This window comes from Symphalangus syndactylus, chromosome 14, assembly GCF_028878055.3.
Source record: "Symphalangus syndactylus isolate Jambi chromosome 14, NHGRI_mSymSyn1-v2.1_pri, whole genome shotgun sequence".
Taxonomy (NCBI): Eukaryota; Metazoa; Chordata; class Mammalia; order Primates; family Hylobatidae; genus Symphalangus; species Symphalangus syndactylus.
The window spans coordinates 85,494,321-85,516,613 of NC_072436.2; the positions used below are offsets into that span (position 1 = coordinate 85,494,321).

Below are 22,293 nucleotides of genomic sequence, written 5' to 3' on the forward strand. Positions count from 1 at the left end.
ACATCAGCATCACCTAAAGACCTCTTAGAAATGCAAATTCGTGGTTCCCATCAGATCAGAGACTTAACTGTGTCAGAAACTCAGTGGGTGGAGTTCAGCAGTGTCTTAACAAGTCCTTCAGGTTTTTCTTTTCTTTTCTTTTTTTTTTTTTTTTGAGACCTAGTCTCTCTCCGTCACCCAGGCTGGACGTGCAGTGGTGTGATCTCGGCCCACAGCAACCTCCCTCTCCAGGGTTCAAGCGATTCTTGTGCCTTGGCCTCCCAAGTAGCTGGGATTACAGGCGTGTGCCACTATGCCCAGATAATTTTTGTGTTTTTGGTAGAGACGAGGTTTCACCATGTTGTCCACGCTAGTCTCAAACTCCTGGGCTCGAGCTATCCACCCACCTCAGCCTCCCAAAGTGCTGGGATTAAAGGCATGAGCCACTGTGCCCGGCCACTTCAGGTTTTTTTGATGCACTCTAAAGTTTGAGAACCACTGGTATAATATAAGGAAAACTGTAGTGTATTAAGTTTTGGTGGATATTGTTGATTCATGTTGATGTCAGCATTCACTGCTTCCACATCTTCAGCATAATACTGTTACCACATTTTAAGAAATTGTAGTATATCCTGGAATTCATCTAGGATATGGAGAGGTTTTTATGATGAGTGGATAGAGGAATTACAGATATTCATCCTGGAAAAAAGAAAGACTTTGAGAATAGATAATGGTATTCCAAACTTTCAAAGATTTTGGCTAGTGTTTATTCTGAGTCAGGATTAATAGATAGAAATTTTAGGAAGCCAGATTTGGTCTTGGTGGAAGAAGCTGTGTCTTGAAGTAATGAGCTACTCTATACTAGAGGATTTCAAATGAGATTGAATAATCATCTTGTGTTTCATAAAAGTAGGGACTAGATTCACTTTTTTTTTTTTTTTTGCAGACATAGTCTCGCTCTGTCACCCAGGCTGGAGTGCAGTGGCCTGATCTTGGCTCACTCCAAGCTCTGCCTCCGGATTCACACCGTTCTCCTGACTCAGCCTCCTGAGTAGCTGGGACTACAGGCGGCTGCCACCACGCCCGGCTAATTTTTTTGTACTTTTAGGAGAGACAGGTTTCACCGTGTTAGCCAGGATGGTCTCGATCTCCTGACCTTGTGATCTGCCCGCCTTGGCCTCCCAAAGTGCTAGGATTACAGGCGTGAGCCACCGCGCCTGGCCTAGATTCACTTTCAAATATAAAACTGTGACTAGCAAATGACAAGATACATATTAATAAGTACAGTATAACTGACAAATTGGGACTAAGTGCTGAGAAAATTCTGGGTAAGGGACTGGTTAAAATCAAATAGAATCAATCCAGGTAAGTTTTTGGAGGAGGAGTATTTTGTGATATGTACTAAAGTCAACAATTGGCCCAGATGAGAAAGGAAGATTATTTAGGGCTGGGCACAGTGGCTCATGCCTGTAATCCTAGCACTTTGGGATGCTGAAGTGAGAGGATCTCTTGAGCCCAGGAGTTTGAGACCAGCCTGGGCAGACCCTGTGAGAGCCTCTCTCTCTCTCTCTCTCTCTCTTTCTATATATATACATATTTTTTAAAGGCATTTGAAGAGAGAGAGAGTTATGAATAATTAGAGGTGACAGTGAGAGAGAGGACTGAAGATTTGGCAGGCATTTATATTTTGTGTTGAGAATAATAAACTAATTAGTCTGGGGTTAGCTATAATAGGGTAATGAGAGATTTGTTTAGAGAGAAATCTGTTGACAAATCCTGAATTGTTAGGCAGAAGCTCTTGGCATTACTGAGTAACAGTGATATTTAGGGATCTTCAGGTGTGTTAATGAAATCACTAAAAAATTTTTTTTCAGATGCTAAGGTTTGTGTGTTCTCAGTCTTCACCGAGTCTTCATTGATAATGTTTAAAACTGCTAGCCTGAGGCTGGGTGTGGTGGCTCACACCTGTAATCCCAGCACTTTGAGAGGCCGAGGTGAGCAAATCACCTGAGGTCAGGAGTTCAAGACTAGCCTGGCCAACATGGTGAAACCCCGTCTCTACTAAAAATACAAAAATTAGCCAGGCGTGGTGGCAGGCGCCTATAGTCCCAGCTACTCGGAAGTTGAGGCAGGAGAATTGCTTGAACCTGGGAGGCAGAGGTTGCAATGAGCCGAGATTGCACCACTGCACTCCAGCCTGGGTGACAGAGTGAGACTCCGTCTCAAAAAAAATAAAAATAAAAATAAAATGAAATAAAATAAAACTGCTAGCCTGGCCTGGCACAGTGGCTCACGCCTATAATCCCAGCACTTTGGGAGGCTGAAGTGGGCAGATTGCTTGAGCCCAGGAGTTTTAAGACTAACCTGGGCAACATAGCAAGACCCTGTCTCTATTAAATAAATAAATGAATAAATAAATAAATAACCTGCTAGCCATTCACAAGTTTATGCTGATTTTACTTATGTTCAGTAAGCTATAAGTACATACGATCATTTCTAGTTGTTTCTTAACATAGTTAACTGTCTTTCTAAGACTTGCTCTTTGAACACAAGTGTCCCACACATGGCTTGGCCTGTTTGGTTTGTTCCCTTTTCCCATAGGCATGACTCTTCAAGAATCCATGAATCTAGATGCTCTCACTAAATATATGAAACATCTTGAAGATAAATATGCAGAAATTAAACAAGCTATGTTGATAAAATATGTGCCAGCTCAGAGGAAGGCTGATTTAGATGAAGAAATGATTGTGTTATTAAAACGGCGAGATGTAGCTGAAAATCTGAACAAAAAATTACAGTTTTGGTATGGAAGTTGATTATATGTTTTTAAAGTTTGGAGTTTTATTTGTGTTTATTCTGATATTCCACCATTTGATTTTAGGCTCAGTGTGTTATTGACATTTTTTATCTTTATAGTCATCAAAGACTGCAGATAATTTCACAGGCACTTACTTCATGGGCAAAATCTGATATGAGCAGCCCATTTCAAGACTTTGTGGAGCAAATTCAGAAAACCAAATATTTACAAGGTAGATTATCTATATTTTTAAATTAGTACCAATAGTGGAAGGCATTTTTTTTGCTAGCAAGTTAGAATGGGGTTTTCTTAGGCTGAGTTTAAATAAAGCAAAAACATACTTCAGCTAGTTCTCTGTTACCCTATGGGTTTCTTCCTTCAACAGCTAACAGGTAATTAGTAAAGAATAGACTTGGTAAGCCAAAGACAGAATGCCTGAAAATGTACATCAAAATGAACAGGAGGCCGGGCACGGTGGCTCATGCCTGTAATCCCAGCACTTCGGGAGGCCGAGACGGGCAGATCACGAGGTCAGGAGATCAAGACCATCCTGGCTTACATGGTGAAACCCCGTCTCTACTAAAAAAAATACAAAAAATTAGCTGGGCGTGGTGGCGGGCACCTGTAGTCTCAGCTACTTGGGAGGCTGAGGCAGGAGAATGGCGTGAACCCGGGTGGCGGAGCTTGCAGTGAGCCGAGATCATGCCACTGTACTCCAGCCTTGGTGACAGAGCTAGACTCCGTCTCAAAAAAAAAAAAAAAAAAAAAAAGAGGAAAGGCACAGGGAGGCCACTAAGTTTAGGAAGAGGTTGATGCTGTTAGGAACCATAGCAATACGTTGTTGGTATTAAACGCATGTATGTTTATTGTTTTCTATTGATAAGTAACCTTAAATATCTTCCAGTGGTACTTTCAATATTTACAGGTGACCAAAGCATTGCCGAAGAACTAATGGAAGATGATCCACGCAGGGCAAAAGAAGCTGAAATTATGCTTCACTACATGGAAAGGCAAGTATTTTAAAAGCTTTAATTTTTCAGAGTTACGTTTTTTCATAGATTCTTTGTAAATAAAATACCAGATTGGGAATCTAGGAGATTTTTCAGAGGAGATAAGAGGATTATAATGTTGATATGTTTTATTTATACAGGTTAAGCATTCCTAATCCAAAAATTTGAAATCGGAAATGCTCCAAAATCCGAAAAATTTTGAGCACTGACATGAGATAGTGATACCTCTGTTTTCTGATGGATCAATATGTACACAAACTTTGTTTCATGCATAAAATTATTAGAAGTATTATATAAAATTGCCTTCAGGCTATGTGTATATGGTATATATGAAATACAAATTTTGTGTTTAGGCTTGGATCCCATCCCCAAGATATCTCATTATGTATATGCATATATTCCAAAATATGAAAAAATCTGAAATCCAAAACACTTCTGGTCCCAAGCATTTAGGATAAGGGAAACTCAGCTTGTACTTTCCTTACATTTTCTAGCTATCAACCTGATGTTACAAAATGTTTTTGAGAATGTCTTCCTGATTCAGATTATTCTAGCCAATTCAGTCCTTTCTTTCTCATTATTCCTATCCCATGACTTATTAAGGAGGCATATTTCTCCCTAATACTTAAGTTATTATATATAGTATATAATAGAAGATTAAAGAGCTTTAAGACTATATTCTTTTTTTACTTTGTTTACTTTTTATCAAATATTACTTTCATCAAATATTTCAAGTATACATAAAAAATACAGAGAATAACATTAACAAAATGTTTTTCTGTGTACCAACTTGGCAAGAAATTAACATTTTGCAGTATTTACTTCAGCTCTTTTTGTAGAAGTTTGTTACAGTTGACATCCCACTGTGTATCATTCCTCCTATCTTCAATTCCTTTTCCCTCCTTTTTTCCCCTCACAGCTCCTCTGCTGGTGTTTAACATGCACGTGCATTTTTAAACATTTTTAATACATAGTAAGACTATATTCTTTAAGAGGTTAATTCATAGGCTATGAGGCTTATCTGTAATGAAAATATGTAATATTCCTGTTCTTTATATGTTAAACAGTTTTCAACTGTTAATTGGATTGTTGGTATGGTAAAAAGAAGGGAGTAAATATAATTTGGGGCAAAGCACAAAAGCTCGTGTTATTTCCTTACACTGTAATGCTTCTCTAAGTCTGACAGTTTGATATGAGAGAAAAACCCTTGTTGAGATTGAAAGTTTTATGTATTTTGCTTAATATTACTTTAGTGGGTTTTCCGCCTGGGGCTCCACATTCATTTGCAGCACTATGTAACTTCTGTTTATCATGGTTTTATTAATTGTGAGGTAAGGACTGATTTGAAGACCTTTTGCCATAGGGAGAGGAGTAGAGGCTTAAGTTATCTTAACTATTATCTTTCCTTCTTGTGCCAGTCTTTGATTGGGAGCCTGGTGCCTGGCAGAACAACATAGGCTTCTGAATACCAAGGACACCTCTTGATCTCCAATTTGGCAGCTTCTTTTTTTTTTTTTTTTTTTTTTTGAGTTGGAGTCTCACTCTGTCACCCAGGCTGGAGTGCAGTGGCACAATCTTGACTCACTGCAACCTCTGCCTCCCAGTTTCAAGTGATTTTCCTGCTTCAGCCTCCTGAGCAGCTGGGACTACAGGCACCTGCCACCACACCTGGCTAATTTTTTTTTTTTTTTTTTTTTTTTTTGTATTTTTAGTAGAGACGGGATTTCACTATGTTAGCCAGGATGGTCTTGATCTCCTGACCTCGTGATCCTGCATCCCCGGCTCCCAAAGTGCTGGGATTACAGGCATGAGCCACCATACCCGGCCCAATTTGGCAGCTTCTATCTTCAATTAATATTTCCTTTAGGCGATGTTTCTAAGCAGATTGCCCTTCTTTCCTCTGATGCCAGTACTTTTTCATGTGCAGATGATATGTGGGGAAAAAAATCTGAGTTCATAATAAATTCAAGTTCTTTCTTCCATTCTCTATGGCTTGCTGTAAGTGCTATAGGAATAAAGTTTAGGATGATGTTCAAAGTCAGCTAGCAGGTGGGAGTTTTATTGAGACTTAAAAAAAACCCAACAGAGCATTAGAGAAAGATTTCAAAGAACATCTTACAGTGTGAATGATTCTAGTTATAGTTTATTAGAATTCCTTTTTGTTTTTCCTTGTCGTTATGCCACTATATTTAGTCTGTATTAAACATTTTTAATCAGTTTTTTCTCTTTTTCTTTGTGTCATTATAATGCATTATAAAATGTTATGGCTATAGATTTAACGAGTTAATCTCACTTGGTGAATATGAAAAGGCAGCTTGTTATGCAGCAAACAGTCCCAGAAGAATTCTTCGGAACATTGGTACAATGAATACATTTAAGGGTAAGCATTTCTCTCTGAACCTTATATATGTATGCAAATTTACTACTTTTTCTCTCATAAAATGGAAAAAGCATTAAACTGGGAGACTAAAGGTCTAGGCCCCAGCCCTATCTCTACCATTTACTCAGTTTGCTTAGCAGTAACATTAGGGGTTTGATTAGATTTTCTAAATTACATTATGAACGATTTTAAGTATACAGAAAAGTATGGAGAAGCATTAACACCCATGTACTCATTGTCAAGATTTAATAAATATTAAAACTTTGTCAAATTTGCTCCACATCCTTTTAAAACACAGCTTCCTTGTGGTAAATTGACATAATACAACAAATTGTACATATTAAAGTACACAATTTGGTAAGTTTTTTTTTTTTTTTTTGAGACAGAGTTTCATTCTTGTTGTCCAGGCTGGAGTGCAGTGCGCAATCTTGGCTCACTGCCACCTCTGCCTCCCAGGTTCAAATGATTCTCCCAAGTAGCTGGGATTACAGGTGTGTGCCACCACACCCAGCTAAATTATTTGTATTTTAGTTGAGATGGGGTTTCACCATGTTGGCCAGACTGGTTTCAAACTCTTAACCTCAGGCGATCCTCCTGCTTTGGCCTCCCAAAGTAATGGGATTACAGGCATGAGCCATTGTGCCTGGCCCAATTTGGTAAGCTTTGACATATGCATACGCCCATGAGATTATTACTCAAAAGTTCCCTCATGCCCCCCAGTATCCCTCTCTTCCTGCTACTTCCTAGTTCTCTTGCCCTTTCCTCACCCTAATTTATTTTACTTAGGATAATGGCGTTCAGTTTTATTTTATGGCTGAGTAGTATTCTGTGGTGTGTGTGTGTGTGTGTGTGTGTGTGTATTTTCTTTATCCAGTCATCCCTTGATGGACACTTAGGTTGATTCTCTGACTTTGCTATTGTGAATAGTGCTGTGATAAACATAATGAATGCAGGTGTCTTTTTCATATAATGGTTTATTTTCCTTCGGGTAGATACCCAGTAGTGGGATTGCTGGATTGAATAGTAGCTCTATTTTTAGCTCTTTGAGAAATTTCCATACTGTATTCCATAGAGATTGTACTAATTTACATTCCCACCAAAAATGTAAAAGCGTTCCCTTTTCTCCACATCCTCTCCAACATCTGTTGCCTTTTGACTTTTTATTAATAGCCATTCTGTTTGGTGTAAGATGGTATCTCATTGTGATTTTGTAGTTCCCTGCTTTGTAGATTTCCCTGCTTTGGGCAGTATGGCCATTTTAACAATTTAACTATTTTTTTTAACCCATTAAACAGCCCCAGCTCCCCGATCCAACTCCCGTACTACCCTTCATAGCCTCTGGTAACCATCCTTCTACTATGTTCATGAGTTCAGTTGTTTTTATTTTTAACTCCACCAACAAGTGAGAACATGTGAAGTTTGTCTTTCAGTGCCTGGCTTATTTCACCTAACATAATGACCTCCAGTACCATCCATTTTGTTGCAAATGATAGGATCTCATTCTTTTTTATGACTGAATAGTGCTCCATTGCCTATACCTACCACATTTTCTTTCCATTTGTCTTTAGATTGCTTCCAAATCTTGGCTATTGTGAATAGCACTGCATTAATCATAGGATTATTGATCATATGGTATGCTCATGGGATTGCTGGATCATATGGTAACCCAATTTTTAGTTTTTTGAGGAACCTCCAAACTGTTTTCCATAGTGGTTGTACTAATTTACATTCCTACCAACAGTGTACAAGAGTTCCCTTTTCTCCACATTCTTGCCAGCATTTCTTATGGCCTGACTCTTGGATAAAAGCTGCTAAACTGGGCTGAGATGATATCTCATTGTAGTTTTGATATGTATGTCTCTAATGATCAGTGATGTGGAGCACCTTTTCATATGCCTGGTTGCCATTTGTATGTCTTCTTTTGAGAAATGTCTATTCAAATCTTTTGCCTTTTCTTTTTTTAACAGAGTTTCCCTCTTGTTGCCCAGGCTGGAATGCAATGGCGCAATCTCGGCTCACCGCAACCTCCGCCTCCCAGGTTCAAGTGATTCTCCTGCCTCAAACTCCCTAGTAGCTGGGATTACAAGCACGCACCACCATGCCCAGCTTTTGTATTTTTAGAAGAGACGGGGTTTCATCATGTTGGTCAGGCTGGTCTCGAACTCCCCACCTTAGGTGATCCACCCGCCTTGGCCTCCCAAAGTGCTGGGATTACAGGCGGGAACCACCGCGCCTGGCCATCCTTTGCCCATTTTTAATCAGATTATTAGATTTTTTTTCCTATGGAGTTGTTTGAGCTCCTTATGTATTCTGGTTATTAATTCCTTGTTAGATGGGTAGTTTGCAAATATTTTCTCCCATTCTGTGGGTTGTCTCTTCACTTTGTTGATTGTGTCCTTTCTGTGCAGAAGCTTTTTACCTGGATGTGATCCCATTTGTCCATTTTTTCTTCAATTGCCTGTGCTTGTGGGGTATTATGCAAGAAATTTTTGCCGAGACCAATGTCCTGGAGAATTTCCCCAATGTTTTCTTGTAGTGGTTTCATAGTTTGAGGTCTTAGATTTAAATATTTAATCCATTTTGATTTGGTTTTTTCTATAAGAGATAGGGGCCTAGTTTCATTTTTCTGCATATGGATATCCAGTTTTCCCAGCACCATTTACTGAAGAGACTGTCTTTTCCCCAGTGTATGTTCTTGTCACCTTTGTCAAAAGTGAGTTCACTATAGGTATGTGCATTTGTTTCTGGGTTCTCTGTTCTGTTCCATTGGACTGGGCATCTGTTTTTATTCCATTACCATGCTGTTTTGGTTACTATAGCTCTGTAGTAGAATTTGAAGTTAGATAATGTGATTCCTCCAGTTTTGTTCTTTTGCTTAGAATGGCTTTTGGCTATTCTGGGTCTTTTGTGGTTCCATATAAATTTGGGAGTTGTTTCTTCTATTTCTATGAAGAATTTCATGGTATTTGGTAGGGATTGCATTAAATCTCTAGATTGCTTTGGGTAGTATAGACATTTTAACAGTACTGATTCTTCGATCCATGAACATGGCATATCTTTCCATTTTTTGTGTGTCCTCTTAAGTTTCTTTCATCAGTGTTTTATAGTTTTAATTGTAGAGCTATTTCAATGCTTTGGTTAATTCTAGGTATTTAATTTGTGGCTACTATAAGCAGGATTACTTTTTTAAATTTCTTTTTGAGATTGTTTGTTGTTGGCATACAGAAATGCACTGATTTTTATATGTTGATTTTGTATCTTTCAACTTCACTGAGTTTATCAGTTCTAACAGTTTTTTTTTGAGACTGAGTCTCACTCTGTCACCCAGGCTGGAGTGCAGTGGCACAATCTCAGCTCACTGCAACCTCTGCCTCCCAGTTTCAAGTGATTCTCCTGCCTCAGCCTCCTGAGTAGCTGGGACAACAGGCGTGCACCACCATGCCCAGCTAACTTTTTTGTATTATTAGTAGAGATGGAGTTTTGCCATGTTGGCCAGTCTGGTCTTGAACTCCTGACCTCAAGTGATCAGCCCACCTTGACCTCCCAAAGTGTTGGGATTACAGGCATTAGCCACCACACCTGGCCTCCAATAGTTTTTTGGTGGAGTCTCTAGATTTTCTTATTTTACTTTTTTTTTGTTTTTGTTTTTGAGACAGAGTCTCGCTCTTGTCCCCCAGGCTGGAGTGCAGTAGCGCAATCTCAGCTCACTGCAACCTCCGCCTCCTGGGTTCAAGCGATTCTCCTGTCTCAGCCTCCTGAGTACCTGGGATTACAGGCACCTGCCACCAGGCCTGGCTAATTTTTGTATTTTTAGTAGAGACAGAGTTTCACCATGTTGGTCAGGCTGATCTCAAACTCCTGACCTCAGGTGATCTGCACGCCTTGGCCTCCCAAAGTGCTGGAATTACAGGCATGAGCCACTGTGCCTGGCTAGGTTTTTTTTTTTTTTCAAATATAAGATTACATCATCAGAAAACAAAGATAATTTAACTTCTTCCTTTCCAATTTGGATGCCCTTTATTTCTTTTTCTTGTCTGATTGCTCTAACTAGGACTTCCAGTACTGTGTTGAATACCAGTGGCGAAAGTGGGCATCTTTGTTGTGTTCCATATCTTACAGGAAAGGCTTTCAGTTTCTTCCCATTCAGTGTGATTCTAGCTGTGGTTCTGTTATATATGGCTTTTATTAGTTGAGGTATATTCCTTCTATCCCCAGATATTTTTCTGGTTTTTATCATGAAGAATGTTGAATTTTATTAAATGCTTTTTCAGCATCACTTGAAATGATCATATAGTTTTTGTCCTTCATTCTGTTGATATATGATATATTACATTGATTCATTTGTGTATGTTGAACCATCCTTGCATCCCTAGGATAAATTCCACTTGGTTATGATGAATGATTTTTTTAATGTGTTATTGGGGTTTGCTAGTATTTTGTTGATGATTTTGGCATCAATGTTTATCAGAATTATTGACGTGTAGTTTTCTTTTCTTATGTATCTTTGTCTGGTTTTGGTATCAGGGTAATACTGGACTTGTAGAATGAGTTTAGAAGTATTTCCTCTGCCTCTATTTTTTGGAATAGCTTGAGTAGGATTCATATTAGTTCTTTTTTAGATGTTTGGTAGAGTCAGAAGTGAAGCCATCAGGTCCTAGGCTTTTCTTTTCAGGGAGACTTTATATTACAGCTTCAATCTCATTACTTATTGGTCTTTTCAGGTTTTGGATTTCTTCATGGTTCAATATTGGTGGGTTGTATGTGTCTTAAGAATTTATTCATTTCTTCTAGGTTTTCCAATTTATTGGCATATAGTTGCTCACAGTAACCTATAAGGCTCCTTTGAATTTCTGTGTTATTGGTTGTAATGTCTCCTTTTTCAGCTCTGATTTTATTTATTCAGGTCTTCTCTCTTTTTTTCTTACTTAGTTTGGCGAAGGATTTGTCAATTTTATTTTTAAAAAAAAACTCTTCATTGATTTTTATAATTGTTTTCTTCATTTCAATTTCATTTATTTCTGCTCTGATCTTTATTGTTTCTTTTCTTCTAAAAACTTTGGGTTTGGTTTGCTCTTGCTTTTCTAGTTCTTTAAGATGCATCATTAGGGTGTTTATCTGAAGTTTTTCTTCTTTTTTGATGTAAGCACTTACAGCTATAAACCCCTTTTTCTTAGTACTGCTTTCATTGTTATCCCATAGGTTTTGGTATGTTGTGTTTCCATTATTGTTTGTTTCAAGACATCTTTAAATTTCCTTCTTAATCTCTTCATTGACCTGTGTATGGTCAGTCAGGAGCATATTGTTTAGTTTCCATATTTGTATGGTTTCCAAAATTCCTCTTATTATTAATTTCTAGTTTTATTTCACTGTGATCAGAGAAGATGCTTGACATTATTTCAATTTTTTGAATGTTTTAATACTTGCTTTGTGGCCTAACATATGGTCTTTCCTTGAGAATGATCCATGTGCTGAGAAGAAGAATGTGTATTTTTCAGCTGTTGGGTGATAAGTTCTGTAAATATCTATTAGATCCATTTTGTCTATAGTGCAGATTAAGTCTGATGATTCTGTGTTGATTTTCTGTCTGTATGATCTGTCCAGTGCTGAAAGTGAGGGTGTTGAAGTCTCCAACTATTATTGTATTGGGGTCTATTTCTCTCTTTAGCGCTAGTAATATTTGCTTTATGTAGCTGGGTACTCCAGTGTTAGGGGCGTATATATTTACAATTGTTATCTCCTCTTGCTGAATTGAGCCCTTTATCATTATATAATGACTTTCTTTGTCTCTTCTTATAGTTTTTATCTTGAAATCTATTTTGTCTACTCCTGCTCTTTTTTGGTTTCCATTTGCATGGAATATCTTTTTCCATTCCTTTATTTTCAGTCTATATGTGTCTTTAAGGATGAAGTGTTTCTTGCAGGCAACAGATCATTGGGTTTTATTTTTTTATCTATTCAGCCACTCTTTTTTTTTTAAAAACAATCTTTTTCTGTCACCCATGCTTTAGTGCAGTGGTATGAACACAGCACACTGCAGTCTCAACCTCCTGGGCTCAAGTGATCCTACCATCTCACTCACCCTGTCAAGTAGCTGGGATCACAGGCATGCACCACCACACTTGACTAATTTTTTAAATTTTCGTGGAGACAAGGTCTCACCATGTTGCCTGGGCTGATCTTGAACTCCTGGATTCAGGTAATCCTCCTGCCTTGGCCTCCCAAAGTGCTGAGATTACAGGTGTGAGCCACTGTGTCTGGTCCACTCTATGTCTTTTGATTGAAAATTTAGTCTGTTAATATTTACTTGATATTAAGTAAGGACTCACTCCTGTCATTTTGTTATTTTGTGGTTGTTTTATGGTCTTCTCTTCCTTCTTTCCTTCCTTCCTGTCTTTCTTTTAGTGAAGATGATTTTCTCTGGTGGTATGTTTGAATTTCTTGCTTTTTATTTTTTGAGTGTCCATTGTATGCTTTTTGATTTGCAGTTATCATGAGACTTGCAAATAATATTTTATAACCCTTTATTATAAACTGATGACAACACTGATTGCATAAACAAACAAAAAACTAACAAGCAAAGAGAAAACTAATAAAAATTCTACACTTTAACTTTGTCCCCTAGGTTTTTAATTTTTTGTTGTTTCTATTTATATCTTATTGTACTGTCAATGTCTTTAAAAGTTTTTGTAGTAATTATTTTTGATCAGTTCATCTTTTAGCCTTTCTACTTATGAGTAATTTACACACAATTACAGTGTTATAATACTGTCTTTTTTTGCGTGAACTTACTATTACCAGTGAGTTTTGTACCTTTAGATAATTTCTTATTGTTCATTAATATCCTTTTCTTTCTGATTGAAGTACTCTCCTCAGCATTTCTTTTTTTTTGAGGTGAAGTCTCACTCTGTTGTCCAGGCTGGAGTGCAGTGGCATGATCTTGGCTCACTGCAACCTCCACCTCCTGGGTTCAAGCAAGTATCCTGCCTCAGCCTCCCGAATAGATGGGACTACAGGTGCACGCTGCCATGCCCAGCTACTTTTTTGTATTTTAGTAGAGATGGGGTTTCACCATGTTCCCCAGGCTGGTTGCGAACTCCTGAGCTCAGGCAGTCCTCCCGCCTTGGCCTCCCAAAGTGCTGGGATTACAGGCGTGAGCCACTGCACCTGGCCACCTCAGCATTTCTTAAGGGACAAGTATCATGTTGATGAAATCCGTCAACTTGTTTGTCTGGGAGAGTCTTTATTTCTCCTTTGTGTTTGAAGGATATTTTTTGCCAGATATATTATTCTAGGGTAAATGTTTTTTTTCTTCAACACTTTAAACATGTGCTGCCACTCTCTCCTGGCCTGTGAGGTTTCCACTAAGATGTCTGCTGCCGGACATATTGGAACTCCATTGTATGTCATTTATTTTCTCTTGCTGCTTTTAGGATCTTTTCTTTATCCTTGACCTTTGGGAGTTTGATTATTAAATGCCTTGAGATAGTCTTCTTTGGGTTAAATCTGCTTGCTGTTCTATAACCTTCTTGTACTTGAATATTGATAGCTTTCTCTAGGTTTGGAAAGTTCTCTGGTATTATCCGTTTTGTTTGTTTTGGATTTTTTGAGACAGTGTCACGCTCTGTCACCAGGCTCACGTGCAGTGGTGTGATCTCAGCTCACTGCAACCTCTGCCTCTGGGGTTCAATCGATTCTCCTGGCTCAGCCTCCTGAACAGCTGAAACTACAGGTGTGCCACCATACCCAGCTAAATTTTGTATTCTTTGGTACAGACATGGTTTTGCCATGTTGGCCCAGCCCATCTCAAACTCCTGTCCTCAGGTGATCCGCCCTCTTCGGCCTCCCAAAGTGTTGGGATTACAGGCGTGAGCCACCGCACCCAGCTAGGTATTATCCCTTTGAATAAACTTTCTACCCCATCTCTCTCTTTCTACCTCCTCTTTAAGACCAATAACTCCTTGATTTGCACTTTTGAGGTTATTTTCTAAATCTTGAAGGTGTGCCTTATTCTTTTTTATTCTCTTTTCTTTTGTCTCCTCTCACTGTATATTTTCAGATAGTCTGGCTTCAAGATCACTAATCTCCTCCTTGATTAATTCTGCTGCTAAGAGACTTTGATGCATTCTTCAGCATGTCAATTGCATTTTTCAACTGCAGAATTTATGCTTGTCTCTTTCTAATTATTTCAATCTCTTTGTTAAATTTCTCCGATAGGATTCTGGATTCCTTCTCTGTGTTATCTTAAATTTTGTTGGGTTTCCTCAAAACAGCTATTTTGAATTCTCTGCCTGAAAGGTCACATATCTTTGTCTTTCTAGGATTGGCCCTGTTACCTTATTTAGTTTGTTTGTTGAGGTCATGTTTTCCTGATTGGTCTTGATGCTTGTGGCTGTTTATCTGTGTCTGGGCATTGAAGAATTGGGTATTTATTGTAGTCTTCACAGTCTGGGCTTGTTTGAACCTGTCCTTTTTGGGAAGGCTTTCCAGATATTCAAGGAGACTTGGGTGTTGTGATCTAAGTTTTTGGTTACTGCAACCATATCTGCATTAGAGGTACCACCTTTGTGGTTTTGGATAAGATCCAGAAGAATTCTCTGTATTGCCAGATAATTCTTGTTCTTTTCCATTACTTTCTCCCCTAAAATGGAGTCTCTCCAAGTTGCAGTCCTTGTGATCTAGACTGTGTCAAATCTGTGCTGAGCTGCCTGGAGCTGGAGAAGGGGTGGAACACAAGCACCACCGTGGTCACCAGCTCTGGGAGTATAGTAGGTCAGACCTGAAGCCAGCACAGCACTGGGTCTTGTCCAAGGCCCACTGTAACCACCACATGGCTACCTCCTACATTTGCTGAAGGCCCTAGGGCTCTGCAATCAGCAGGTGGTGAAGCCATCCAGGCTTGTTTTTTTTCTTCATGGTAGTGAGTTCCCTAGGCCTGGGTGGCTCCAGAGGTACCATCAGGAGCCAGGGTTTAGAGTTGGAAACTTTAGGAATCTAGCCGGCACTGTATTCTATTATGGCTGAGCTTGTACCCAGACCATAAGGCAAAGTCCTTCCCATTTTTTCCTCTCCTTCCCACAGGCAGAGGAGTCTCTCCCTATGGACAACACTGTCACAGGCCCACAGGAAGTACTGCCAGGCTACCACCAACGTTCACTCAAGGCCCAAAGCCTCGTCAGTCAGCTAGTGGTGAATGCTACCAGGCCTGAAACTCACCCCTCAGGGCAGTGGGCTCCCCTCTGGTTCAGGCTAGGTCCATAAATGCCATCCAAGAACCAAGTGCTGGAATTGGGGACCCCAAGAGCCTGCTTAGTGCTCTACCTCACTATGGCCAAGCTGGTACCTAAGCTGCAAGACAGTCTTTTTTACTCTTCTGCTTTTCTCAAGAAGCTGATCACCCAGCTGATAGCCATTACAGCTGGGAATGTGCTAGGTCACACCTGAAGCCAGCATATCTCAGAGTCTTACCCAAGGCCTGCAGCATGTACTACCTGGCTACTGCTGCTGATTATTCAGGGCCCAAGGGCTGTTTAGTCAGCAGGTGATGAGTCCTGCCAGGATTGGGTCCTTCCTTTCAAGACAGTGGCTTCCCTTCTGACTAGTGTGTGTCTAGAAATGTTGTCCCGGAGCTTGGGGGGCCTGGAATAGCGGCCTCATGACTCTGTCTGGTTTCCTATCCTATTGTGGCTGAGCTGGTATCCAAATTGCAAGACAAAGTCCTCTTTACTCTTCCATCTCTTCTCCTCAAGTGGAAGGAAGAACTGTTTTTCACAGTTGTGAGCTGCACTTTCTGGGTTGGGGGAGTGGTGGCACAAACACTCCTTCGGCCACATCGTCTGATTTCTTACTAGATAATATGCCCTCCAAGTCCACTGGCTGTGAGTCCAGCACAGCACTAGTACCTGCCTAGGAGTTGCAGTCCTTGTGGTGCAGACTGCCTTTCAAGTTTATTTAGGACCCCAAAGCACTTGAGCCTGTGGTGGTGAGGCTTGCCAGAACTCAAATTCCAACCTGCTGGGATAGATGATTCTCTTCTGGCTAGGGCTGGTCTAACTGCTTCCTGCATGAGAATTGGCTGAGTTCTGCCTGATGTTGCTTTCCACTGTGGAAGGGTGGCACTGAGTTCTGATGTGAAGTCCTACAATCACTACACTCTCCCTCCACCAAGCACAGATTCTCCATGGCACATGGCCACTGCCAAAGGATGGGGGAGTGGTGACTTGGCAATTCAATACTGTCTTTCTACCCTCTTCAGTGCCTCTTTCAGTAACATGAGGCTATAATCAGGTGCTGTGATTACACAACTGCCTTTTGGTTCTTATGAAGGTGCTTTTTTGCTTAGGTGGTTTTTTTGTTTTTGTTTTTTGTTTGTTTGTTTTTGAGACAGAGTCTCACTCTGTCACCCAGGCTGGAGTGCAGTGGTGCAACAGCTCACTGCATCCTCTGCCTCCCGGGTTCAAGTGATTCTCCTGCCTCAGCCTCCCCAGTAGCTGGGATTACAGGTGCCTGCCACCATGCCTGGCTAATTTTTTGTATTTCTAGTAGAGATGGGGTTTCACCATGTTGGCCAGGCTGGTCTCGAATTCCTGACCTCAAGTGATCTGCCTGCCTTGGCCTCCGAAAGTGCTGGGATTACAGGTGTGAGCCACCATGCCCGGCCATGTAGACAGTTAAATTTGTTGTTCCTGTGGGGAGGACAATCAGTGGAGGCTTCTATTCAGCCATCTTGCTCTGCCTTCCTGGATATTTTAACAATATTAATTCTTCCAGTTCATAGCATGGCATATCTCTCCATTTATTTGTGTCTTCTTTAATTTCTTTCATCGGATACAACAACATGGATAAACCTGGAGCACATTATACTAAGTGAACTAAGCCAGGCACAGAAACACAAATAGTATATGATCTCATTTATATGTGGAATCCAAAAAAGTCGAATTCATAGAAGCAGAGAGTGGAATGGTGGTAACTAAGGACAGGGTAGGTGGGGGAAATAGGGAAATGTTGGTCAGAGGATACAAAGTTTGAGTTACGTAGGATAAATGTACAGCATGTTGACTATAGTTAATAATACTATATTGCATAATCGAAATTGCATAGCTGAGCATGGTGGCACATACTTGTAGTACCAGCTAGTTGGGCGGCTGAGGCAGGAGGATTGCTTGAGCCCAGGAGTTTGAGACTGCAGTGAGCTATGATCACACCACTGTACTCCAGACTGGCGACAGAATGATACCCCATCCCCCCCTCCCAAAAAAAAAAGTTGCTAAGAGAGTGGAGTGTAAGTGTTCTCAACACACATGCACACACACACACACAGAGGTAATGGATATGTTAATTTAGCTTGACATATTAATCGTTTCACTATGTATATCAAACATCATGTTGTAGACCTTAAATATATACAGATATACAGTTTTTATTTTTAAAAAAGAGATTTAAAAAAATTCAGTTAACTTTTGTATATTGGTCTTGTATCCTGTGACTTTGCTAAATCTTTGTTAGTTCTAGTACTTTTGTGGCTTTCTTAGAATGTTCTGTGTAAGTGATCATGTCATCAGCTAATAAAGACAGTTTTACTTTTTTTCAAATCTGAGTGACTTTTTTTTTTTCTTGCTTTATTGTACTGGCTAAATTCTCCAATACAGTTTTGAATAGAAGTGATAAAAGGAGATATTCCTGCCTTGTTTGTGATCTTAGGGATAAAGCATTTAGTTTTTTATTATTAATTATTAGCTATAGGTTTTTCATATATGCCCTTTATGAGGTTGAAGAAATTATCTGTATTCATGGTTGCTGAGAACTTTGATCAGAAATGGATATTCGATTTGTCAAATACTTTTTTTTACATTTATTGAGATGATTATGTTAGTTTTGTTCTTTTCTATTAGTATAATGAATATGTTGCCTTTGTGGGAAAAACTCCACCAAATTTAATGATTTTACTGTAATACAGAGTTGTGAAACCATTACCATAACCTAATTTTAGAACATTTTCATCATTACAAAAATAAACTTTGTACCCATTAACTCCTCATTCCCTGGTCTCTTCTTCCTCTCCAAACTGTAGGCAACCACTCATCTATTTGCTGTCAGTATAGATTTACCTGTTTTGGTCCTTTTATATGAATGGGATCATACATTATGTGGTCTTTTTGTTACAGGCTTCTTTCACTTAGCGTAATGTTTTTGAGGTTGGCTCATGCTGTAGCACGTATCATTTCTTTATATGGCTAAATAGTATTCCATTGTATGAATGTACTGCATTTTGTCTATACATTCATCAGTTGATGGTCATTGGGCTTTTCCCACTGTTTGGCTTTTATGAATAATGCTGCTATGAACATTTGTATACAAGTTTTTGTGTGGTTACATATTTTTATTTCTTTTAGGTAGAGACTTAGGGGTGAAATCGCTGAGCTAAATTATGTGGTAGCTCTGTATTAACACTTTGAGGAATTGGTAATCTGTTTGGTTGCACCGTTTTCCATTCCTGCTAGCAATGTATAAGGGTTCCTTATGAACAGGATGTGTTTTTATCTATCTTTTGATTATAGACTTTCTAATAAGTGTGAAGTGGTATCTCATTGTGGTTTTTATTTACATGTCCATAATGACTAATAATGTTAGGCATCTTTTCACTTGTCTCTTGGCCATTTGTATATCTTCTTTGGAGAAATATCTATCCTTTGCTCATTTGTAAATTGTGTTTTTTATTATTGAGTTTTAAGAGTTCCTTTTATAGTCTGAATTAATACCCTATTTGATACTTGATTTGCAAATATTTTTTTTCCCACCTGTGGGTTGTCTTTTCACTCTTTTTAATTTAAAAAAAAAGTGTTTTGCTGGTTTCTTTTGAAGTTAAAAGTTTTTAATTTTGATAAGTTCCACTTATGAATTTTCTCTTTTATGGCTTTGCCTTTTGTGTTGTAGCTATGAAGTCTTTGCCTAACTTAAGATCACAGAGATCTGTCCAGGCGTGGTGGCTCATGCCTATAATCCCAGCACTTTGGGAGGCTGAGGCGGGTGGATCACAAGGTCAGGAGTTCAAGACTAGCCTGGCTCAAATGGTGAAACCCCATCTCTACTAAATATACAAAAATTAGCCAGGTGTGGTGGTGGGCACCTGGAATCCCAGCTACTCGGGAGGCTGAGGCAGGAGAATCGCTTGAAGCCGGGAGGTGGAACTTGCAGTGAGCTGATATTGTGCCACTGCACTCCAGCCTGGGTGACAGAGTAAGACTCCATCTCAAAAAAAAAAAAAAAAAAAAAATCACAGAGATCTACTCCTGTTTTCTTCTAAGAGTTTTACACATTCAGATACATGATCTACTTTTGGTTAATTTTTGTGTATGATGTGAGGTAGGGGTCCAGTTTCATTCTTTTGCTTAAGGATAATCTGGTTTTCCCAGCACCATGTTGGGAAAATACTTTGTATCCATTGAATTTTGACCTCTTTGTCAAAAATCAATTGACTATAAATATTTAGAGTTATTTCTTGACTTTCAGTTCTATACCACTGCTCTAGATGTCCACCCCATGCCAGTAGTATACTATCTTGATTACTGTAACTTAGTAGTAAGTTTTGAAATCAGAAGAGTGATTCCTTCTTTCTTTAGATTAGTATTAGCATGGTTTATCTTCTTCAGTCCTCTAACTTTTAATCTATTAGTGTCTTCATGTATAAGGTCAGTTTCTTCTAAGCAACATATACTTGGATCCTACTTTTTAAAAATACAATTTGAGGCCAGAAGCAGTGACTCACGACTGTAATCCCAGCACTTTAGGAGGCCGAGGTGGGTGGATCACTTGAGGTCAGGAGTTTGAGACCAGCCTGGCCAACATGGTGAAACCCTGTCTCTACTAAAAATACAAAAATTAGCTGGGCATGGTGGTGAGTACCTGTAATCCCAGGTATTCGGGAGGCTGAAGCAGGAGAATCGCTTGAACCCGAGAGGCATAGGTTGCAGTGAGCCAAGATCACACTACTGCACTCCAGCCTGGGTGACGGAGCAAGACTCCATCTCAAAACAACAACAACAACAATCTGACAGTCTTTGCCTTTTAGTTGAGGTGCTTAGATTATTTACATTTAATGTTGTTGTTGACATGTTATGTTTTGTTTTTATTTATTTATTTTTAGAGTCAGGATTTTGCTATGTTGCCCAGGCTATAGTGCAGTGGCTATTCATAGGAACAATCATAGTGCATTACAACCCAAACTTCTGGACTCAAGGGATCCTCCTGCCTCAGCCTCTAGAGTAACTGGGAGTGCAGGTGTGCACCACTACACCACTACACTTCGCTGGTGTGTTTTATTTTGTTTCCATTTTTCTTATCTCTTCTTTTTTTTTTTAACTTTTTTCTGCTTTTTCTGGCTTCTTTTGGATTAATTGAATATTTTTCTCCTTTGTTGACTTAGGAGCTATATAACTCATTATTGTCTTATTTTGGTTGTGCTGTAAGTTTTATAGATTATATCTTTAACTTACTCCATTCTATTCTCAAGTGATATTATACCACTTGATGTATAGAATAAAAACACTACACATCTAAATACTTACATTCATAGCATATACCATATCTAGTCTTCATTTCTTTGTGTAAATCTATTTTTCCGGCTGGGCGCGGTGGCTCAGGCCTGTAATCCCAGCACTTTGGGAGGCCAAGGTGGGCGGATCACAAGGTCAGAAGTTCGAGACCAGCCTGGCCAACATGGTGAAACCCCGTCTCTACTAAAAATACAAAAATTAGCCATGCATGGTGGCGCGCACCTGTAATCCCAGCTACTTGAGAGACTGAGGCAGGAGAATCACTGGAATCCAGGAGGCGGAGGTGCAGTGAGCTGAAATCACTGCTCTCCAGCCTGAGTGACAGAGAGAGACTCTGTCTCCAAAAACATATGTATATTTTTCCATCTGGCATCATTTTACTTCTGCTAAAACTACCTTTAATCTTTTAGTGCAGATCTGCTGGTGACAAATTCATTCAGCTTTTAAATTCTGCATTTTACCTTCGCTTTTGAAAGATATTTTTACTAGGTATAGAATTCTAGGTAGACTTTTTTTTTCTTTCTGTAGTTAAAGGATTTTGTTTCACTGTCTTCTGGTTTGCATTATTTCTGCTGAGAAATACTATTTCATCTTTATCTTTGTTCTTCCGTACATATGTATCTTTTCTCTGTGACTACTTTTAAGATTTTCTCATTTTTACTTTTTTTTGGCAATTTGATTGTGAGCGTTAGTATAGTTTTATTTTCATGCTTCTTATGCTTGGAGTCCATTGAGATTCTTGGATCTGTAGGTTATGGTTTTCCTCATATATGAAAATACATAGCCATTATTTTTCAAATATGTTTCTGCCCCAACCTCCCTTCTCCCCACTCACCGATTCAGGGATGTCAATTATATGCTTGAAGTTGTCCTACAGCTCATTTATTCTTTGTCCAAGTTTTAGTCTTTTACGTTTTATTTTGGATATTTTCTATTGCTGTTTTTAAATTCACTAATCTTCAGTATCTAATCTGCAGTTAATCCCATCCAGTGTATTTTTCATTTCAGACATTGTAGTTTTCATCTCTGTAACTTTGATTTGAGTTTCTCTTATATAGCTCATGTTTCTACTTAACATGTTCCATCTTTCCTCTCCCTCGTAAATATGAAATAATACAGTTATAATAACTTTTAATATCCTTTTCTACAAATTCTGTCATGTCAATTTTGATTTATTAAATTTTTTTCTCATTATGGGTAATATTTTCTTGCTTTTTTGCAAGTTTAATTTTTGATTGGATGCAAGACGTTAAGAATTTTAGGCTGGGCATGGTGGCTCATGCCTGTAATCCCAGCACTTTGGGAGGCCGAGGTGGGTGGATCACGAGGTCAGGAGATCAAGACCAACCTGGCTAACATGGCGAAACCCCTTCTCTACTAAAAAAATACAAAAAAATTAGCTAGCTGTGGTGGCGGGCGCCTGTAGTCCCAGCTACTCAGGAGGCTGAGGCAGGAGAATGGCATGAACCTGGGAGGCGGAGCTCGCAGTGAGCCGAGATCACGCCACTGCACTCCAGCCTGGGCAACAGAGTGAGACTCCCTCTCAAAAAAAAAAAAAAAAAATTTTACCTTAATGGT

At 39.2% G+C, this 22,293-nt stretch overlaps 1 protein-coding gene across 20 annotated transcripts in view; it reads left to right on the plus strand.

Moving 5' to 3' along the window:
* Window positions 1-22,293, plus strand: part of CLHC1 (clathrin heavy chain linker domain containing 1) — a 64,671-nt gene that overhangs the window by 22,632 nt on the left and 19,746 nt on the right. For 11 of the 20 annotated variants that reach the window (XM_063618021.1, XM_063618029.1, XM_055240610.2 and 8 more), the window contains 4 exons: window positions 2,581-2,782; window positions 2,896-3,008; window positions 3,702-3,786; window positions 6,060-6,166. In XM_063618021.1, coding sequence (XP_063474091.1) covers window positions 2,581-2,782; window positions 2,896-3,008; window positions 3,702-3,786; window positions 6,060-6,166 — 507 coding nt within the window. Of the gene's footprint in view, window positions 1-157; window positions 281-2,580; window positions 2,783-2,895; window positions 3,009-3,701; window positions 3,787-6,059; window positions 6,167-22,293 lie in introns of all 20 variants that reach the window. The other 9 variants (XM_055240606.2, XM_055240603.2, XM_055240612.2 and 6 more) reach the window with 2 other exon arrangements.